The sequence below is a fragment of the Oryx dammah genome, unplaced genomic scaffold (genome assembly GCF_014754425.2).
Source record: "Oryx dammah isolate SB20612 unplaced genomic scaffold, SCBI_Odam_1.1 HiC_scaffold_15, whole genome shotgun sequence".
Taxonomy (NCBI): Eukaryota; Metazoa; Chordata; class Mammalia; order Artiodactyla; family Bovidae; genus Oryx; species Oryx dammah.
In genome coordinates this window covers 43,902,417-43,920,842 of record NW_024070199.1, presented here as the reverse complement: position 1 = coordinate 43,920,842, position 18,426 = coordinate 43,902,417, and the positions used below count along the sequence as shown (strand labels likewise).

At 59.5% G+C, this 18,426-nt stretch overlaps 2 protein-coding genes across 2 annotated transcripts; both read left to right on the top strand.

The window, feature by feature from the left end:
- The first annotated feature begins 10,259 nt into the window (after positions 1–10,259).
- Positions 10,260–14,405, top strand: TBX10 (T-box transcription factor 10). Its single transcript, XM_040255210.1, has 8 exons — positions 10,260–10,263; positions 10,835–11,102; positions 11,187–11,288; positions 11,636–11,807; positions 12,754–12,909; positions 13,217–13,284; positions 13,477–13,571; positions 14,032–14,405. Exons 1-8 carry the CDS (start codon positions 10,260–10,262, stop codon positions 14,403–14,405), a joined length of 1,239 nt encoding a protein of 412 aa, XP_040111144.1.
- Positions 14,406–15,795: 1,390 nt separating this feature from the next.
- NUDT8 (nudix hydrolase 8) lies at positions 15,796–18,310 on the top strand. Its single transcript, XM_040256468.1, has 4 exons — positions 15,796–16,083; positions 17,029–17,161; positions 17,706–17,783; positions 17,885–18,310. Exons 1-4 carry the CDS (start codon positions 15,890–15,892, stop codon positions 18,110–18,112), a joined length of 633 nt encoding a protein of 210 aa, XP_040112402.1. The 5' UTR covers positions 15,796–15,889; the 3' UTR covers positions 18,113–18,310.
- Positions 18,311–18,426: the final 116 nt, after the last annotated feature.

Genomic DNA, 18,426 nt, shown 5'->3' with positions numbered 1-18,426 from the left:
ACACTAAGTGAAGTCAGTCAGACCAAGACAAATACTCCACACTATCACTTACATGTGGAACCACAAAACCAGTACAAATGAACTTATTTACAAAACAGAAGCAGATTCACAGACACAGTAAACAAATGTATGGTTACCAAAGGGGAAGTGGGAGAGAGATCCATTTGGTGTATGGGATTAACATATACACACTGCTATGTATAAAATAAACCTCAAGGTCCTACTATACAGCACAGGGAACTATAGTCAATATCTTATGATAAACTGTAATGGAAATTATTTGAAAAATATATACATAAAACACAACATTGTGACTCAACTATGTTGCTGTTCGGTCACTAAGTCGTGTCCAACTCTGCGACCCCATGGACTGCAGCACGCCAGGCTTGCAGGTCCTTTACCATTTCCCAGAGCTTGCTTAATCTCATGTCCATCAAGTTGGTGATGGCATCCAACCATCTTATCTTCTGTCACCCCCTTCTCCTCCTGCCCTCAATCTTTCCCAGCATCAGTCTTTTCCAATGAGTCGACTCTTTGCATCAGGTGGCCAAAGTATTGGAGCTTCAGCTTCATTATCAGTCCTTCCAATGAATAGTCAGGGTTAATTGCCTTCAGGATTGACTGGTTTGATCTCTTTGCTGTCTAAGGGCCTCTCAACTATCCTTCAATCTAAAATAAAAATAAAAAATACATGTATAAAAACACCTTCTGAGACACAGAAGCTGGACCTCAGCCAAGGGAACTGAACTTTCAGGATCCCCTAATGCTGTCCTTCCCAGAGCAGGAGGCCCCACATCTCCTGGCAGGAAGTATTTGGGTCTCCAGAAACTGCCCCTCATAGCTGGGGGCTGCTGATCAGGCCCCCCTTCCTTCCCAGGAGGCTCAGCGGCCTGGGCGGGCCTCTCAAACAAAGGCTGTGGCTTCTGACTCATAAAGTGGGTCCCCGAGGCCCCTGCCCTGGGAGAAGCAGGAAGCAGGGACCCTAAGGCGGGCAGACACACTCGCTCCACCACCGCTGGCCCCCGCGGCCAAGTCGCTGAGCTTCCCGGAGCCCAGGTCTTGCCCTGCAGCGCAGCAGGAATGAGAGCTGTGCTACCTCTGCAGGTCTCCAGAGTCCCACCCCAGGACCCTAACGCTGAGGCAGCCTGAGCACGGGTTGGAAAGGAATTTGCAGGGACAGAGCATTGCAGAAGGGATTGAGTTTGTGAAGAGCGGGAGACAGAGATGAAGAGGGCGCTGCAAATGCAGCCCGCCGACCCCCTGACAGACCAGGGAGAGTTGAAAGTTTTCTCCTGTTGCTCACCAGTTTTATAGCCTCAAGACAAAATTCCTGCTAGGAGGTTAGGTGATTGGTTAGGGCATAGAGAGAGACTGCTGGGGTGTGCATTCTAGCCTAATTTGGGGTCAGGCAGCATACAGTGATGATGCGCAGGGGTAGGGGGGCTTTGGGCAACAAAGGGGGTCTGTTGGGCCCGGAGCTGACCTTGTTTCTGGGCTCCGTGTCAGTGGCCTTGGTACAAGGCCTCCCACCTGTGGCCTTGGGGCAGGACTCAGCACCTAAAGGAGGTCTCTGCCCTCCCTTTGCCGAGGCTCCAGATCCCTGGAGGGCACTAGCAGGGCCCCCCACCCCCTTGGGTGACCCAGCCTCAGATTTCAACCCCGTCCACCCCGCCAGCTACCCTACAGAGGTGCCAGCACCCTGACAGGCCCCACAGGCCCCGTCGTCTGGGTGGGGTGTGGGACGGCAGGAAGCGTGTGAGCTGGGCGCTGCAGAGAGGGCTGGCCTGGAGGGAGCTCTGGCTGCTGGGCTGGCCCTGGAGCCAGGCCAAGACCTCCTGGGAGGACAAGGGCTGGTTGTAAAGAAGGCCTGGGACCAGACCCCCCGGGGGAGACCCAGCCTCAGGGCCCCAGCATGGGCAGCCAGTAGGCGCTGGGGACATAGTATTCATCCTGCCCTCCCTGTGCCTTGAGACCAGCAGGACGACGGTGGGCTCAGATTGGACCCCTGCCGGTTCGGGCCCTAAAGCAGCAGACCAGGACACCCACGTGAGGAAGGAGCTGGTGCCGACACGACTAAGGTCCGGGTCTACGTCGCGGTGGCAGCAGGCCACTGGGACAGGCAGTGCGGAGGAGCTGGGTCTCCAGCTACCCCGGGGCCTGCGGCTGGTGCTCGGCCATGTAGATGCCAGCCATCTCATTGCCGCAGTGGCCCTGGTCACTGCCGGGGGGCGGGGTCAGGGCTTCTCAGGACATCGCCAGTGTAGGGGCGGCTCACCTGGAGGGGGGAGCTGCTCAGGCAACCTTGGCACTGGCGCGGGCCCAGTGCTGTGGAGGGCAGGAGGGGGCGACTTGACAGCCTGGACACCCCTCCCTCACCGTGGAAGCGAGAGGGCGTGGAGCAGGCACCGCCCAGTTCGTCTGGTGGGAGGGGCAATTACAGAACCGCCTCTTTCATTAAGCCCTCCCCTGGATTCTGTGCGCATCCCTATGCGCATTAGCAGGAAGTCCAGCGTCTCCCTCTCGCCAGCTCCCCTTCCTCGCTGTTATAGGAACTGGGTCTTCCTGCTTCTACACCTAGCGAGGAGGAGGTTGGCAAGAAGGGGCAGCCCACCAGCCACAGCTCTGTAGGGTCCGCCACATGGGGTCGCTGTGGAGCAACACCCCTGCCCTCCAGGGGCCCTCAGGTCCTGCAGCCCCCAGAGGCAGGGCCCTAGCCTGCTTAATAACTATTCCCCAGGGAGAGCTGGACCTTATATAAGGCTGAACGCCAAAGAACTGATGATATGAATTGTAGTGTTGGAGAAGACTCTTGAGAGTCCCTTGGACTACAAGGAGATCAAACCAGTCAATCCTAAAGGAAATCAACACTGAATATTCACTGGAAGGGCTGATGTTGAAGCTGAAACTCCAATACTTTGGCCACCTGATGCGAAGAGCCGACTCAATGGAAAAGACCCTGATGCCGGGAAAGATTGAAGGTGGGAGGAGAAGAGGGCAACAGAGGATGAGGAGGTTGGACGGCATCACCAACTCAGTGGACATGAGCTTGAGGAAACTTTGGGAGAGAGTGAAGGACAGGGAACCTGGTGTGCTGCAGTCCAAGGGGTGGCAAAGCGTCGGACACGACTGAGCGGCTGAGCAGCAGCAGCAGCAGCAAAGCCCCTCAGCTGGCCTTCAGAGGCGGGAGGAGCTTCCACGAGCACCATCTGCTGGCACTGGCCCACCCGCCCTGTGCGCCTGAGCCCAGGGACCAGCCGGAACAGCCTCCTCCATGGGTTTCCATCTCAGGGGCCTCCACCTCCTTCCTTCGTCAGCCCTGCTCATCCCTCCTGGGGCAGCTGAGATCTGGCTCCCACAGCAGGCTGAGCCCCCAGCCAAGGGCACAGCAAAATGGGGGTGCAAACAGAAATATTACAAAGAGGCTGACATGTCAAAAATATGATCCTTTTTAAAGGACCAAATAACAATGACAAGAAAAAGTCAGAACTTGGCTGGACTTCTCTGCTCTTATTACAGCTTCAGGTTTTATTTTGAGGTGTTACGTTACTTGCAACATTATGGTGGAGGAAACACCATCCTTTCAGTGTTTGGGGCTAAAGACCCATCTTCCCTGCAGATGCTAAATAATAGTGATTTCTGCCACAATTTAAAATTTTATTTAATACACTTTTATATTGTAGTTACTACATGTCAGACACTGTTGTTTTTTTTTTTTTTTGCTGGGTTTTTTTTGTTTGTTTGTTGGATTGTTTTATGGTCTGGATTGCTCAGCTTATAGGATCTCAACTCCCCAGGAATCGAACCTGAGCCATAGTGAAAGCACTGAGTCTTAGTCACTGGACTGCCGGGGAATCCCCACAAACCCTGCTTTAAGCAGTGTTAGCTGTTTAATTTAAACCTCAGGATGATAGGAGGAGATAGTATAATCCCAGTTTTACAATGGGAAGGCTGAGACCCAGAGACGTTGAAGGACTTGCTCAAGATCACACAGCTAGCAAGGCTTCGCCGTCTGCGCCTGTGGCCGCTAGGGCACACAAGGGCATCTTTCTGAGGTGACCGGGGTCTCCATCTCTAGACCCACAGCCAGCTGGCGTCTCAGCAGACACCCTGTTGCATTGACTGAGGAGGTGAGGGGCGGGTGGGCAGGGCCATCAGTGAAGGGTGTCTCTTGGCTGTCCCTGCTGGGTTTCCCCCTTTGGGGCCAGGGCAGAGGTTGGCCCCAGCAGCCTTGGCCCCTGGGTCCTCTCCCAGGACCAAGCCTTCTGGCCACTGTGACTTGTCTTCCAGATGTCCAGTGGTGAGGACGTGCTCTGTGAGGGGGAGCCCACTGCATACCCCATTTCATCAACACGGTGCCGACTGTGAGAGGGGCATTGTCTTCATCCAAACTGAGAAGCTCATGTTCTCCGGGCCTGCCCTGCCCACACTGGCCCCCCGCCCCAGCCTGGGTCCCCAACCCAGGCCAGGCCTGCCCGGCCTCAGACCTCCCTTCTGAACAGTGGGTCTTGAGACACAATCTGCAGCCCAGGGACCCCCTTTGCCCCCCACTGTGTGCCACATTTCTTGCCAAACCCGCACCTCCATGCCTCAGTTTCCCATTCTATAAAATGGAAGGTGTCCAGGGGTCCACGGCTCCTGTCCTCTCTCCTGTGTGGGAGAGGACCCCTCTCTGTGACCTCGGGATCCAGGGCAGGTCTGCCTCAGGGTGGTCTTAGACCTGCTGTGTGTTCTGGGGCCAGGGCTGACTGTCTCTGTACCCACACTATTTCATCACAGGCCAGGGGGAAGATCCATAGTGCGTGTGTGAGTATGTGGAGGGGGACTTGGAGAAAGATTGCCCTGGGGCCAGCAGAGGGGCTTTCAGAGGAGGCCATGGTCCAGAGGAGGGCTTCAAACCCTCTACGTTCACAGGACCACAGAGTCGATCTGGGAGGGCAGAAGTGTGTGGCTGTGTATGTGCCCACGTGTGCAGGTGTCCAGGCATGCGTCTGCCCAGGCGCTGTGTGTGTGAGCACACATGTTTCTGAGAGCCTCAGCACGTTGGCCCTTCTTCCAGAAGGATACATATGTGGTGGGTGGCACAGCTCAGATGCACGTTTCCAAGTGTGTAATGAGCCCAGTGCTCATGGGACTCAGGGGGCGTCAAGGATGGGGAAGAGGTGCAGCTCGACAAGGCTCTCCCCACCTGGGACCACCTGTCCAGGTGCAGGGGTGCAGGGAGGAGGTACAGGTAGGGCAGGTAGGGTGGTGGAAGTCCCACCAGGGAGGCTGAGATGGTCAGCGTCCAGGAGGGAGCAGGCCCAGTCCTGCCTCTGAGGTCCCCTCCATCCTAACCAGGCACTCTCTGCAGTGTCCACCGCAGGGCCACACTGGCTGGGGTGGGACGAACCTTGAGCACAGCCTCACGCCATCCAGGCCTCCCCCGCCCGCCCGTGCCTGAGAGCTTTGCTCCTGCCTGACAGCGGGGCTGGAGGAGCCCAGAGCTCTGTCCTCCCCAGCTCTCCCTCCCTGGGCCCTCTACACCCACACCCAGCCCATCCATCTCCCCGCGGCCACGGCTGCCGTGCTGCCTCCTGCTATTGAGCAGCGAGATGAGAAGGTGTGAAGGATATGGGGGCACCCAGGACAGGCTGGCAAGCAAGATGGATGAGGGGGCAGGGGGCCAGGAGATGCCTCGGGCAGGAAGAGCGGATCGGCTGGGGAAGAGGCTGTTGAAGAAGGGAGGCGTGCCTGTGTGTGTGTGCGTGCGCGCGCATGTAAGAGACAGCATGTGTTTCTGTGCACAGAGGAGCATGTGCACCTGTGCACACGAACGGCGGGAGGTCATTGAGTCTTGAGTCTGTGTGAGCCCATGGGTTGGCATGCCAGTGAGCTCACATACATGTAGCAGGCTTCCCATCTCACAGGCCAAAGGCAAGTGCAAGCGCATACACACACACACAAACACACACCAGAAGCCAATAGACCCCTAGGCCCCTGGGAGTCCAGGCTGAGGGGGCGCCAACCTCATCACCTCTCCTATCTCCCCCCTGCCCCACCGTGGCTCCTGGGACAGGGTGGCATGGCTTCGCCTCACTAGGTGGCCCCTCATCCCTGGGAGACTCTGGGACACTCCTCAAAAGGGCAGAGGACTCGCCCCATCCTGCCCAGCAGCAGACCCCAGGGCTGGGTCTGTGCCAGGGTCGGCCCTCACTCTCCTGACGGAATTCCTTCCAGCCTGGCCCCAGGGACCTGGGGTGTGTGGTGGGGGCTGAGGCAGCAGCCCCCCTGAGCTGAGGGAGGAGAGTTTGCCCCCATCGAGTGGGTCCGGGAGGGGCCGGGGTGTCACGCTGTATCCCCAGAGCTAGACTGTGGAGGAGCTGTGGGGTCCAGTCGACTTTGGGAACCCCGATTGGGCACGCCAAGCCCAGCCCAGTGCGCTCTAGCCTGGTGCCCCGGCCCATGGCCCTAGAGTGGGCCAACCCAGGGTTAGTCCGATGACCTGCGCTGGGCCACACGGCAGCAAGCAGCGTGGGGAGACCCCCCTCCCTTTCTGACTGGCCACTTGTGTGTTCCCTGAATGCCCCACTCCAGATAGGCAGGGGCTGCTGGGGAAGGTGCCTGGTCAGGACTTGCCCCCTGGGCCCGACCCTGTGGGGCCTGTGTAGGCACCATCAGCCAAGATGGGGACAGCTTATGCACCCCCCAGGCGGGGCCAGCCCATCTCAGGCAGAAGCGATTACGCCCTTAGTTCAGTTGGGGAAACCGAGGCACCGGGCTATCAGGTCCTGCCAGTGTCACAGCTCATGGGCTGAGCGGTCAGGAGTCCCTGGCCTCCCACCTCCCAGTCCAAGGGCTCTGCTTCTGCTCATACACGTGGCTGCTGCCCCCTTGCCTTTCCGGCCCGAGGTCCCTGGTGATTCCACGACAGCAGCCCCGGTCAGGGGTCTGGGTCCTGGGAAGAGGCAGTGCCTCAGCCTTTCATGCTTCTACTGCAGCCCCTCGACCTCCCCGAGGCCCTGTCAGCCCTGGCCCCTCCATTCAGCTGGGCCCAAACCCCTGCGGATCTCCCAGCCTGTCCTGGAGGTGGGCCCCCGCCCTGCGTGCATGTGGGCCCATTGATCAGGAATGGCTGGGGGGCTCCTAGCTGGGGAGGGGAGGAAGCCAGGAGCAGAGACTGGGAGGGGGAGAGGCGGCCTCACCACGTCAGAGCTTCCCCACCTGCCCTCCTCCCGCACTGCATCGCGCCTGGAACTGGACGAGCCCAGCCAGGGGCCTCGCACAGTCCAGTCTGAGGGTGGCTTGCAGAAGGGGCTCTGCACACCCCAGCGCCGAGGTCCCACCTGCAGAGACCAGCTGCCTGGCTTGGGGACAGAACCAAGACGTAGACGATCCAGGAGGGAAGGACAGTCCTGCCAGGAGGCTGGGGACCGAGGGAAGCCCTGAGCACTGAGCCGTGCTGCCGATGGACTGGGAGACCGGGAGAGGCTGACCACTGGGGCAGCAGGCAGGGACCCCAGCTGAACCACTGTCTCCAGGAATCGGAAGTCCAGGCTGTTCCATGGCAGGTAAGGGGCAGGCGGCCAAGGCAGTCCCACAAGTGAGTTCAAGCTCCGGGGTGGGTCGGGTGGGGCAGGGTCTAGGCTTAGGGACCAGGGAAACATGACTGTACCCAGGGTCTGGGCAAGAGGATGGGGCAGGGGCACCCCAGGCTGAGGCCTCAGGCCCCACCAGGGCGGGGCCCATGCAGCCATTCAAGTGCAAATGTGGGGATGCTGATAGGCAGCAGGATAGAGCCATTTCTGGGAGGTGAAAGCCTTATCAGACCTGGGACACCTTGGGCCTGGCCCCTCCTTTCTCTGGGCCTCACCCCTTGCATATCAAGGTGGACAAGGAGCTGCAACTTCCCCTCCAAATCTGACTCCATGTCAGTGGAAATTGGCAGTCAAGAGCTGTTGGCTTTCAGAGAAAGTGGGCAGAGGACAGGCCCCTCCCCAGAGTTACTGAGGGCGGCACAGGGCAGCATGTGAACCAGGATGGGCAGGGTCTAGGCTCAGAAAAGACTGGGGAGCCAGTAACCAGCCTGCGAAGCCCCCAGGCCCAGCAAAACCACGAGCCTCTCTCCCTTGGGACACATCACCAAAGACTCTGGGGCTGGCGTCGGTTATCTGGATGATGTTCCTGCCCCAGCAGGACAGCTAAGTGACGGGCAACTGCCCAGCTGACAGCCTGGTCCAGGTGATGGGGGACATCGGCTCATCCACCCTTCATCTCTGGGGGATTTAGACCTGATATGTCCCATCCCCTTTCTGTAAGACCCACCCATCCCCAAACTGCAGAGCTTCCAGGGACTTTAGTGAGGTGCCACTTCAGGGCTGCTGAGGATGGGGCCACAGACCTTGGACCCCACACTCTCACTTGGTAGCTACTGTGCACTGGCTTTGGCCAGCTGCTGCCTGCCTGTCAACTCATCACATGCTGTGTCATCCCGGGAAACTCCCTCCACCCATGGACCTGTCCATCCATCCATCCAGCACCATAATTCTACCTCTACCCAGGTTTTACCACACAGTTTTACCAGGTTCTCAACCCATGTGGGGCTGCTAGAAATGAACAGTCTGCTTTTCGGGATGCCTTTTCTAGTTTTAAAATGTGTTAAAATATACATAACATGGGTCTTCCCTGATGGCTCAGACAGTAAAGAATCCGCCTGTAATGCAGGACACCCGGGTTTGATCCTTGAGTCAGGAAGATCCCCTGGAGAAGGGCATGGCAACCCAATCCAGTATTCTTGCCTGGGGAATTTCATGGACAGAGGAAACTGGCAGACAACAGTCCATGGAGTCTCAAAGAGTCAGACATGACTAGTGACTAACAGTTTCTTTTTCACTTTTTCATATATAATATAAAAACTATTATTTTAAGTATTTTAAAGTGTTCAGTGGCATTAAGCACATTCATATTGGTGTGGAACCATCACCACCATCCATCTCCAGAACTTTCTGCATCTTGCAAAGCTGAAACACTGTCCCCACTGAACATTAATTCATTCCCTCTCCCTGCCCCTGGCAACCGCCATCCACTTTCTGTTTATGAATTTCGCTAATGGGCACCTCTTATGAACGGAATCATACAGTCTTTGTCCTTTTGTGACTGGCTTGTTTTACTTAGCACAGCATCCTCAAGGTCCATCCATGCCATGGTCTGCCTCATGATACCCTTCCTTTTAAAGACTGAATAATATTTCATTGTCTGGACACACACGTTCTTCTTATCCATTCATCCAGCAGTGGACAGACACTAGGGTTGCATCCACATTTTAGCTGTTGCAAACAATGCTGCTCTGAATACCAGTGAATCCGTATCTGTTCAGGTACGTGCTCTTGGTTCTTATGGGCATTCCAGCATTCTTGCCTGGAGAATTCCATGGATAGAGGAAGCTGGCAGGCTGTAGTCCACAGGGTCACAGAGAGTCGCACATGGGCTTCCCAAGTGGCACAGTGGTAAAAAATCCGCCCGCCAATGCAGGAGACCCAAAGAGTCAGACATGACTGACTAACAATTCCACTTTTCATAGTAATTCTATCTTTCATATTTTGAGGAACCATCAGTGGTTTTCCACAGGGGCTACACCGTCTAACATTCCACCAGCAATGCACAAAGGTTCCAATTTCTCTACATCTTCACCAACACGTGTAACACTTTTTTGGTTATTGGTTTTGTTACTTGCTTTGGTTTTTGGTAATAGCCATCCTCGTAGGTAAAAAGTATCTCATTGTAGTTAAAAGAATTTTTTTTTAATAAGAAGGATTTTTCCCAAGCCATGTACCAGGATTGCAGACCAAAAATGGGCTCTTTTATCTTTTTAAGATTTAGTTTTGGCTGCTCTGGGTCTCCATGGCTGCATGCAGGGGTCACTCTTTGTGGCGGTGCTCGGGCTTCTCATCGTGCTGGCTTCTCTTGAGGCAGAACACGGCCTCTAGGGTCCGTGGGCTTCAGGAGTTATGCCACACAGGCTTAGTGGCTCTGTGGCATGTGAGATTTTCCCAGACCAGGGATCAAACCCGTATCCCCTGCATTGGCAGTTGGATTCTTAACTACTAGGCCACCAGGGAAGCCCCAAAGAGGGGCTCTTTAGAAAAAAGTGAGGAGGCCAGAGAGGAAAGATGTTAGAACTGGCTTGGAGAATCCCATGGACAGAAGAGCCTGGTGGGCAACAGTCCATGGGGTCACAAAGAGTCGGACACGACTGAGTGATTAACACAACTTCAGGGTCAGAGATGGGTAAGAGTCATTCACAGTAATTTGGGGATTTCCTTCAGCTCAGTATTCCTTAAGCAGCACGAGGAAGCCAGGTCTGCACAGAACTGAGAAAGACCCCCCCCCCACCCCCTCCCCCCCACAACCCCACCTGTACCATCATCCATAACAAGGTCCTTTCTGAAGGGCCTACTGTGTGTCAGGCCCTGTGTGTGTCTTCACGATTCCTCACATCAGCGCAATAAGACAGATTTAAGAATTCCTTGGGACAGATGTGGAAACCGAGCTTCCAGGAGGTGAAATAATTTGCTCAAGGTCACATGGCCTCCTGATGGCTCAAAGATTCCCTGGGAAGCCAAACAGGTCCTGTCTCTGGCCTCCAGGAGCTTTAAGTGAACATTAACCTCATGAAGTGATGCTGAGTTAGGGATCCTATGGGAACACAGGCCTGGCAATCAGGGAGGGCTTCCTGGAAGAAGAGGCATCAGGCCCTGGAAGAAGAAGGGCTTCCTGAAAGATGAAGGCTGGCTGGGTGGAGTTGGGGTGGGTGAGGAGAACAGAGGCCAAAGGCCCACATCGTGTCCTCTCTCCCCAGCCTTCCTCTCTGCTAGCCTTGGGGTATTTGCCCCCTCAGAGACCTACACACTGCCCATGACCAGCTCCAGCTGGGAGCCCCAGCCAGAATCCATGTTACCATCAGGCCCTTCCACTGGTTCCACAGGGGCCCCAGCGGTGGCTGAGCCCACCATGCAGGGCCCCAAGAACCCACATGTGTCCAGTGTGACGGTTCAGCTGGAGATGAAGGCTCTGTGGGAAGAGTTCAACCAGCTGGGCACAGAGATGATTGTCACCAAGGCGGGCAGGTATGGGCACGGGGGGTGAGGGGGTGGCGGGAGGGGTGGAGAGGCTGGAACCATGCCGGGGCCGCTGAGCACCCCCTCTCGCAGGAGGATGTTCCCCACCTTCCAGGTGAAGATACTGGGCATGGACTCGCTGGCTGACTACGCCCTGCTCATGGATTTCGTGCCTTTGGACGACAAGAGATACAGGTCCGGGGCTGGCTGGGGCTCGCAGCTCAGACCTCAGGCACTGAGACGGGAAGGCAGAAGCCCACCCGCTCCCTGGGTGAATAGGGACCAGTCGGAGCAGTGTCAGGGGGTCTCTCCCTGCCAGGCGGGGACAGACGGGGCTAGCCCAGGGCAGCCGGTGCGACCGCGCGGACCCCAGGCCGGACAGCCTTCTGGAGCCTCTGGTTCCTCGTGTGCAGATGGGCGAGCACATGGGCAGTAGGGGAGATGGTGACCCCCGTGAGTCTCGGCTCCAGGTGGGGGCAGCAGATGAGGTAGGCGCCCTGGGGTGCAGTCAGGGCGCCCTCGCCACCTCGCTCCGTCCCCAGGTATGCCTTCCACAGCTCTGCCTGGCTGGTGGCAGGCAAGGCGGACCCGGCCACGCCTGGCCGCGTGCACTTCCACCCCGACTCACCAGCCAAGGGCGCGCAGTGGATGCGTCAGATCGTGTCCTTCGACAAGCTCAAGCTGACCAACAACCTGCTGGATGAAAATGGCCACGTGAGGCCCGGGCCACCGTGGGGAGGGGCTGGGCCAGGACAGGGACACTGGGGCCTGGGTGTGATGAAGCCTGGGGCCAGAACCGGCTGGGGCTTTGATGCCCAATTCCACCTAGCCAGGGGGTCGGACAGCAGAGGGAACTGCCCAGACCCACCACAGATGCAAAAACATAGCATCGTTGACACTTTGTCCAAGGCAAAGATCAGGCTGGTGTCAGGAGAAAAAGGAGACAGGGAAGGGGTCTGAGACGGAGTCAGCACCTGAGGCTATTAGAAGAGAGCTCTGATGGCGTGGAGGAGGGAGCCTGTGTATATAGAAGAGGGAGCTGTGGCAGGAAGAGGGGCCAGCGAGTGCACAGGCCCTGAGGCAGGAGGATACTGGGGAGCCGAGGGGACCGGTGAGGAGGCTCCCATGTGGCTGGAGTGGAGCTGGAGTGGAGCGGGGAGGGGCAGTGGGAGGGGAAGAGATACTAGGGGTGGCCTGCGCTGATCTGCAGGACCAGTTGGCTGCGGAGAGGATTCGGATCTTTACTCTGTGTGGGGCGGGAGCCATGGATGGGGGGTGGTGGTTCTGAGCTGCAGCTCATTAGGGCGGCTGTGTGGAAAACAGGCAGAGGCACCAAGTGGAGGCAGGGAGCGCAGCTGGGAGGCGGCTGCAGAAATCCAGGAGAAAGATGGTCGTGGCTGGGCTGCTTGGAGGCCACGGGGTAGGAGAGGTGGTCAGATCCCAGGCTGTCCTGTGATGGCTGGGACGTGAGAGTGGAAGAGGCCAAGCCACCCAGACGCTCAGACGCAAAGGGGCCTTTGACTTTGACTCAGAACCGCAGACTCGCAGCCTCACATCGGGCACAGGCAGTTATGAGACAGGGGTGGGGGTGGGGGGTCCTGGAGGAAGCGCGGCAGCCTCAGTGAGGGCTGGCTGCCACCCCCCTCCATCCACCCCGCAGATCATCCTCAACTCCATGCACCGCTACCAGCCGCGCTTCCACGTGGTCTTCGTGGATCCACGCAAAGACAGCGAGCGCTACGCCCAGGAGAACTTCAAGTCCTTCATCTTCGCGGAGACCCAGTTCACGGCTGTGACGGCGTATCAGAACCACCGGGTGTGTCAGGCCACAGTTCCTGACCTGACTCCCCTAGCCCATCACGTGGGAGAAACTGAAGTACCGGGTTCTCAGGCCCGACAGGCGCACAGAGCCCTGCTCGGCTGTCCTTCCTGGACTCTGTGGGCATCAGCCCCCAGTCATTCATTCCTCTGCCTTCATGCCCACTGGCTCTGTGGTTCCTGGACTGAGAGGCCCAGGGCCTCCAGATTGCGGGGATCCAGGGAGGAGAGGGTGACTAGCCCGGGGCCCCACAGCCTCTCCCCAGCTCAAGGCAGAACCTCTAACTACACTCTCTCCTCTGCAGATCACCCAGCTGAAAATTGCCAGCAACCCTTTTGCCAAGGGCTTTCGGGAGAGTGACCCAGACTCCTGGTACCTTCTGGCTCCATCCCCTCACCCCATTTCTATCCCTAGGCATCTCTTAAGGTCTCAGCTCCTGACCCTTCTTTCAGGGTCACAGCCACTGGCTTGTCTTGGGGTCCCACTGCCTGACTCAGACCATGACCCTTGGCCTGGGCTCCCCACCATGACCCCTGCCCTGATTCCTGCTTGCCCCACCTCCAGGCCTATATCTCCACGGCCCCTGCTCAGCGTCCCGACCCGGAGTCGCAGCAGCCTCGGCCCCCGCCTGCTGAAAGGCTCTACTGAGCGGGAGAAAGGTCAGCCCCCAGGCCCACAGACACCGTGGGACTGGAGCCCGCTGAGCAGGAAGGAGGGGAGGGGACAAGGCCACATGTCCCCCAAGAAGGAGCTGTAGACTGCTCAGCAAGCTCACCTGGCATCTGTGTGGACAGAGAGGGGGAGCAGAAACATCTAAGACAATTTTGGACCCAGGGCAGGGAGAACGGTTGGGCAGGGACAAAGTGCAGAGAGCAGGGGTGGTGGGGGGAAAGGGTGGAGGTCAGGTAGACTTCCTGGAGGAGGCAGTTCCTGGGCTGGGCCTTGGCGGACTGAGAAGGAGGGAGGAGGAGGGGAAGAAATTCCAGGCAGAGGCAAGAGCAAGTCCAAAGGCTAACTGCTGAGCAACTTGAGAAAGGAGAGCGGCCGGGTCTCAGAGCAGCGGGCTGAAGGCGTGAGGGGAGGCCTGGAGTCCACTGAGACCACGCCCTCCCCCCTCAGACCCCAACAAAGCCTTCACCTCCAGGATCCCTGCCAGGCTCCACCATCAGCTGCTGGCGCCTCCTGAGGCACTGCTGGCCCCAGCCACCTACCCGCCTCTCGCCTACCAGGGCCTGTACACTGGAGCCTCAAGCCCTGTCCGAGCAAGGGCCCGACCAACACCATACCCCCTCCCCAGTATCCAGGCTGACGGGGACCAGGGGGGCCTGCCCCTCCCAGCGGGGCTGGGGCTCCTCTCCCCCACTGCAATGTGCCTGGGGCCTGGCCAGGACCCACAGCGACGGTGGGGGCCCTGTGGACAGAGTCCTCTCACCCTGGAGCCCACTCTCTTTGCCCTTACCTCTGCAGAGAGCCCCACCCACCCACCCACTTGACCAGGAGAGCAGGGCAGGTGGAAGCCCAGAGAAGAAAGCGACCTGCCCAGAGTTACCAGGCTGGGGTGGTGCCAGGCTTGGAACTGGACCCCCTATCTCCAAGCTGCCCCCTCTGCCTTGGGGGTGACTCCTCCAAACCCTGCTTTACCTCTCTCTTCCCTCCAACATTAAACCATTTGGAATGGGTGGTCAGAGCACTTCTGTCCTCGGAGTTCAGGGTGGAGGGCCTCAGGAAAGCCCACACCCCAGAGTCTGGGCTGCAGACATCACAAAGCTCTGCTCCGTGCTGCTGGCGTCCCAGGGAGCAGAGTCATGGTAAAGCTGGCAACACAAGCTGAGTGGCAGGGCTGTGAGGGAGGTTGTATTCCTGCCCTCTGCCTCGCCCACCCAGATGAGGACCAAAACTGCAGCTCAGGGAGGCACTGCTCAAAGTCGAAGCAAAGCATGGGACACCTGCCATTCATTTCACATTTAGGTGCTGTGTGCAAAACCAGGGTGTCTGGTCCTTGGCGGGGGGAGGGGGGGCCACAGTCTGGCAGAGGGGTGCAGCACGCCACAGGCAGTGACCACAGAGGTCAAGGTGGGGGTGACGCGAGGAGTTTGAGAATTCAATCAAAATTCCAGGCAGGAGAGCTTCTAGAGAAAGTGACCAGCACCTGTAAGAGTAGAAGTTGCAGAGGAGATGGGAGAGGAGGAGGCCAGCTCCTGGAGGTGGGAAAAGCAGGGGAAAGATCTGGGGCTGGAGTGGGTTCCCTGGAGCGAGAGGGCGCAGCTCATGCCACCCAGCGGAGCCAGGAGATAGGGCCCGGAGGGTGGGCAGGGCTGGGCACTCCTTCCCGCGGCCCCAGGCATCTCTACTCGCTAAACGCCGACTCCAAACATCCTGCAGCACTTGCGGGCGCAGAGAAATGCGGGGCCTCAACAATCAGACACCCGACTTCCAAACCCCGCGGTCAGTACGGCCGACCCCGGTCGCAGGCCAGACACAAGTCCAGTTGCACTAGGCAAGAGACACTCTTCAGACCGGTCGGGCCAGACCCGCCCCAGACCCGCCCCAGACCCGCCCCTTCCCGCCCCGCCCCAGACCCGCCCCTTCCCGCCCCGCCCCAGACCCGCCCCTTCCCGCCCCGCCCCAGACCCGCCCCTTCCCGCCCCGCCCCAGGCCAGGCCCGCCCCGCCCCAGGCCCTCCCCTACCGCAAGCCCAGGCCTGTCCCTGCCGGAAGCCCAGGCCATCGAGCCCCGCCCCTTCCCGCCCCACTCCACAATTCTCAGAGCGGCCCCTCCCCTGCCTGGGTCCGCCCCTTGGTCTGGCCCCGCCCTAGTAGGCGTGGCCTGTGCCGCTACCGCGCCCCACCAAGGCGGTTAAACTCCTCCCACGGCCCGCCCCGCCAAGTTCCCGAGAGACTTCCCCGAGTGTGCTCGCCCGAGCCTTTTCCCTCTCGCCGCCCGGTGCCCTCCGTGACTCCGCCGCGCTGGACCGGACATGCTGCCCGACTGCCTGTCGGCGGAGGGCGAACAGCGCTGCCGGCGGTTGCTGGCGGGAGCCACGGCCCGGCTGCGCGCGCGGCCTGCGGCGGCCGCGGTCCTCGTGCCGCTGTGCTCGGTGCGCGGGGTCCCGGCGCTACTCTACACGCTGCGGTCCAGCCGCCTGGCCGGGAGGCACAAGGGTGACGTCAGGTACACCTGCCAGGACCTCCTCTCCCTTCTAGGAGGGCGCTGCTAAACTCCGGAGACCGCCGGGTCGTGGGCAAAGCACTTATTCTCCCCGAGCCTTGGTTTCCGCCTCTGCAGAATGGGTCTAAGTAGAGCCCTTCGGCCAGCCGGCTGCGGAGGGAAGAGCCTGGCGCCGCGGGTACTCCTGCCCCGGCGCCGCCGCACGGATCGCTCGAAGCGCGGGCGCGGGACATACGGTAGCTCAGCTGATAAAGACTCCGCCTGCAATGCAGGAGACCTCGGTTCGATTCCTGGGTCAGGAAGATCCCCTGGAGAAGGGATAGGCTACCCACTCCAGTATTCTTGGGCTACCCTGGTGGCTCAGACGGTAAAGAATCCGCCTGCAATGCAGGAGACCTGGGGTTCGATTCCAGGGTGGGGAAGATTCCCCTGGAGGAGGGCATGGCGACCCACTCGTCTTCTTGCCTGGAGAATCCCCATGCACAGAGGAGCCTGACGGGCTACAGTCCACGGGGTCACAAAGAGCTGGACATGACTGAGCGACCAAGTACACACACTAAAAAGGCAGAACTTCGCCCTTTCCCTGCGACTGCAGGAGGATTCCCCTCCGGGAGCCAAGGGGGAGCGCGGGGCGGGGCTATCTGGCTTCCCGCCCAGGCCGCGACACCCCTCCCCCGGGGAAAACTGGGGACACCCTAGGGTCGCTGTCAGCACCTCTGGGGCGACCCACGATAAGCCCAGTTAGCGTGTCTGAGCCTCAGGGCTTCTTCCCCTTACTTCTGTTGTTCAGTGAGGTAAACTGAGCCTGCAGAGGCCATGGGGCTTACCCAGCCCTCTCTGCAAACTAGGGGCAGAGACTTTGTTTTAGGCGAGCCCCTGCCGCAGCGGCCACCCCCAGCCCTTCATGGCCCCAGTGGCCCAAGAAGCAGGCTCCCTCTGCCTTGTCAGTTTCCCAGGTGGCAAGTGTGACCCCGCTGATCGGGACGTGGTGCACACGGCCCTGAGGGAGACTCAGGAGGAGCTGGGCCTGGCTGTGCCCGAGGAGCAGGTGTGGGGAGTCCTGCGGCCCGTGCACGACCGGGTAAGCCCTTCAGGCCCTCACCCCTCTCGGCCTCTCTGCTCGCCCCGGGCTAGGAGCAGGGCACTCAGGGACCAGGAGGGTGGCTGTGGGGTCTGTGGCAGTCACCAAGGGCGGTGGGGTCCCAGACAACCTGCCCAGCCGTTGTGTTCCAACCTCCCACACCTGTCGGGAAGGGGCCAGGGGTATTTGATTCCCCTTTCACAGGGGGTCCTGAGGCTCAGTCCTGGGATGGAGGTGGCTCCAGGTGAACCAGCTCCACTCAGCTTGGTGGACAGAGGTTGGGGAGGGCGCTGCAGGCTAGGCAGGGGTGATTTGAGGGTGGTAAAAGTAAGGGAGAGCAACAGCGCAGAGGCCCGAGTGGGCCTAGTGTGTTGAGGGGGCCTGAGCCAGTCAGCATGGCTGGAGCAAGTCCACGAGCAGGGCCGGGTGGACCCGGCCTGCACGGCTGTAGGCCCCAGAAGCCTCCCCTCAGGCTCCCCTGGGCCAAAGCTCCGCCAAGCCCAGCCCAGCCCTGCCCTGACAGCCTGCTCCCCTCCCGCCGCAGGAAAAGGCCACGGTGGTGCCGGTGCTGGCTGGCGTGGGCCCACTGGATCCCCAGAGCCTCAGGCCCAACCCCGAGGAGGTGAGTGGGGGCATCTGGGGAGGGGGAGGGCGGGTTGTCCCTATGGGGGAGGCTGCAGTGGCCAGCGCTCCATCTGCTCTCTCGCTGCCCCCTGCCCACAGGTGGATGAAGTGTTCGCCCTGCCCCTGGCCCATCTGCTGAAGGAGCAGAACCAAGGTTACACCCACTTCTGCCGCGGTGGCCACTTCCAGTACACGCTGCCCGTATTCCTGCACGGGCCGCACCGGGTCTGGGGCCTCACAGCTGTCATCACTGAGTTCACCCTCAAGCTGCTGGCCCCTGGTGTCTACCAGCCCCGCCTGGCTGGCCCGGAGCTGCCCCGCGGCTGAAGGCCTGGCCCCGAGCGGGCCCTGCCTCTGCCCAGCCAGGCAGGCTCCTCTCCAGGACTGAATAAAGAGCCTTTCCCAACACCGTGGCAAGTGCATCTTCTGCACTGGAGCCCTGACCTTGGGGGCAGAGTCCATGGGACAGCTGGCCTGCTGGCTGGGCACCTTGGGATAATCACGCTGTCACTTGCTATGCGCGCATACTGTGTCTGGCATCTTTTCTCTCATTTCACCTTCACCACGGCCCTGGGAGGTGAGACCACTGCTGTCCCTGGGTAGTGAGACGGGATCAGGGAGGGCAGACACCTTGCCCAAGG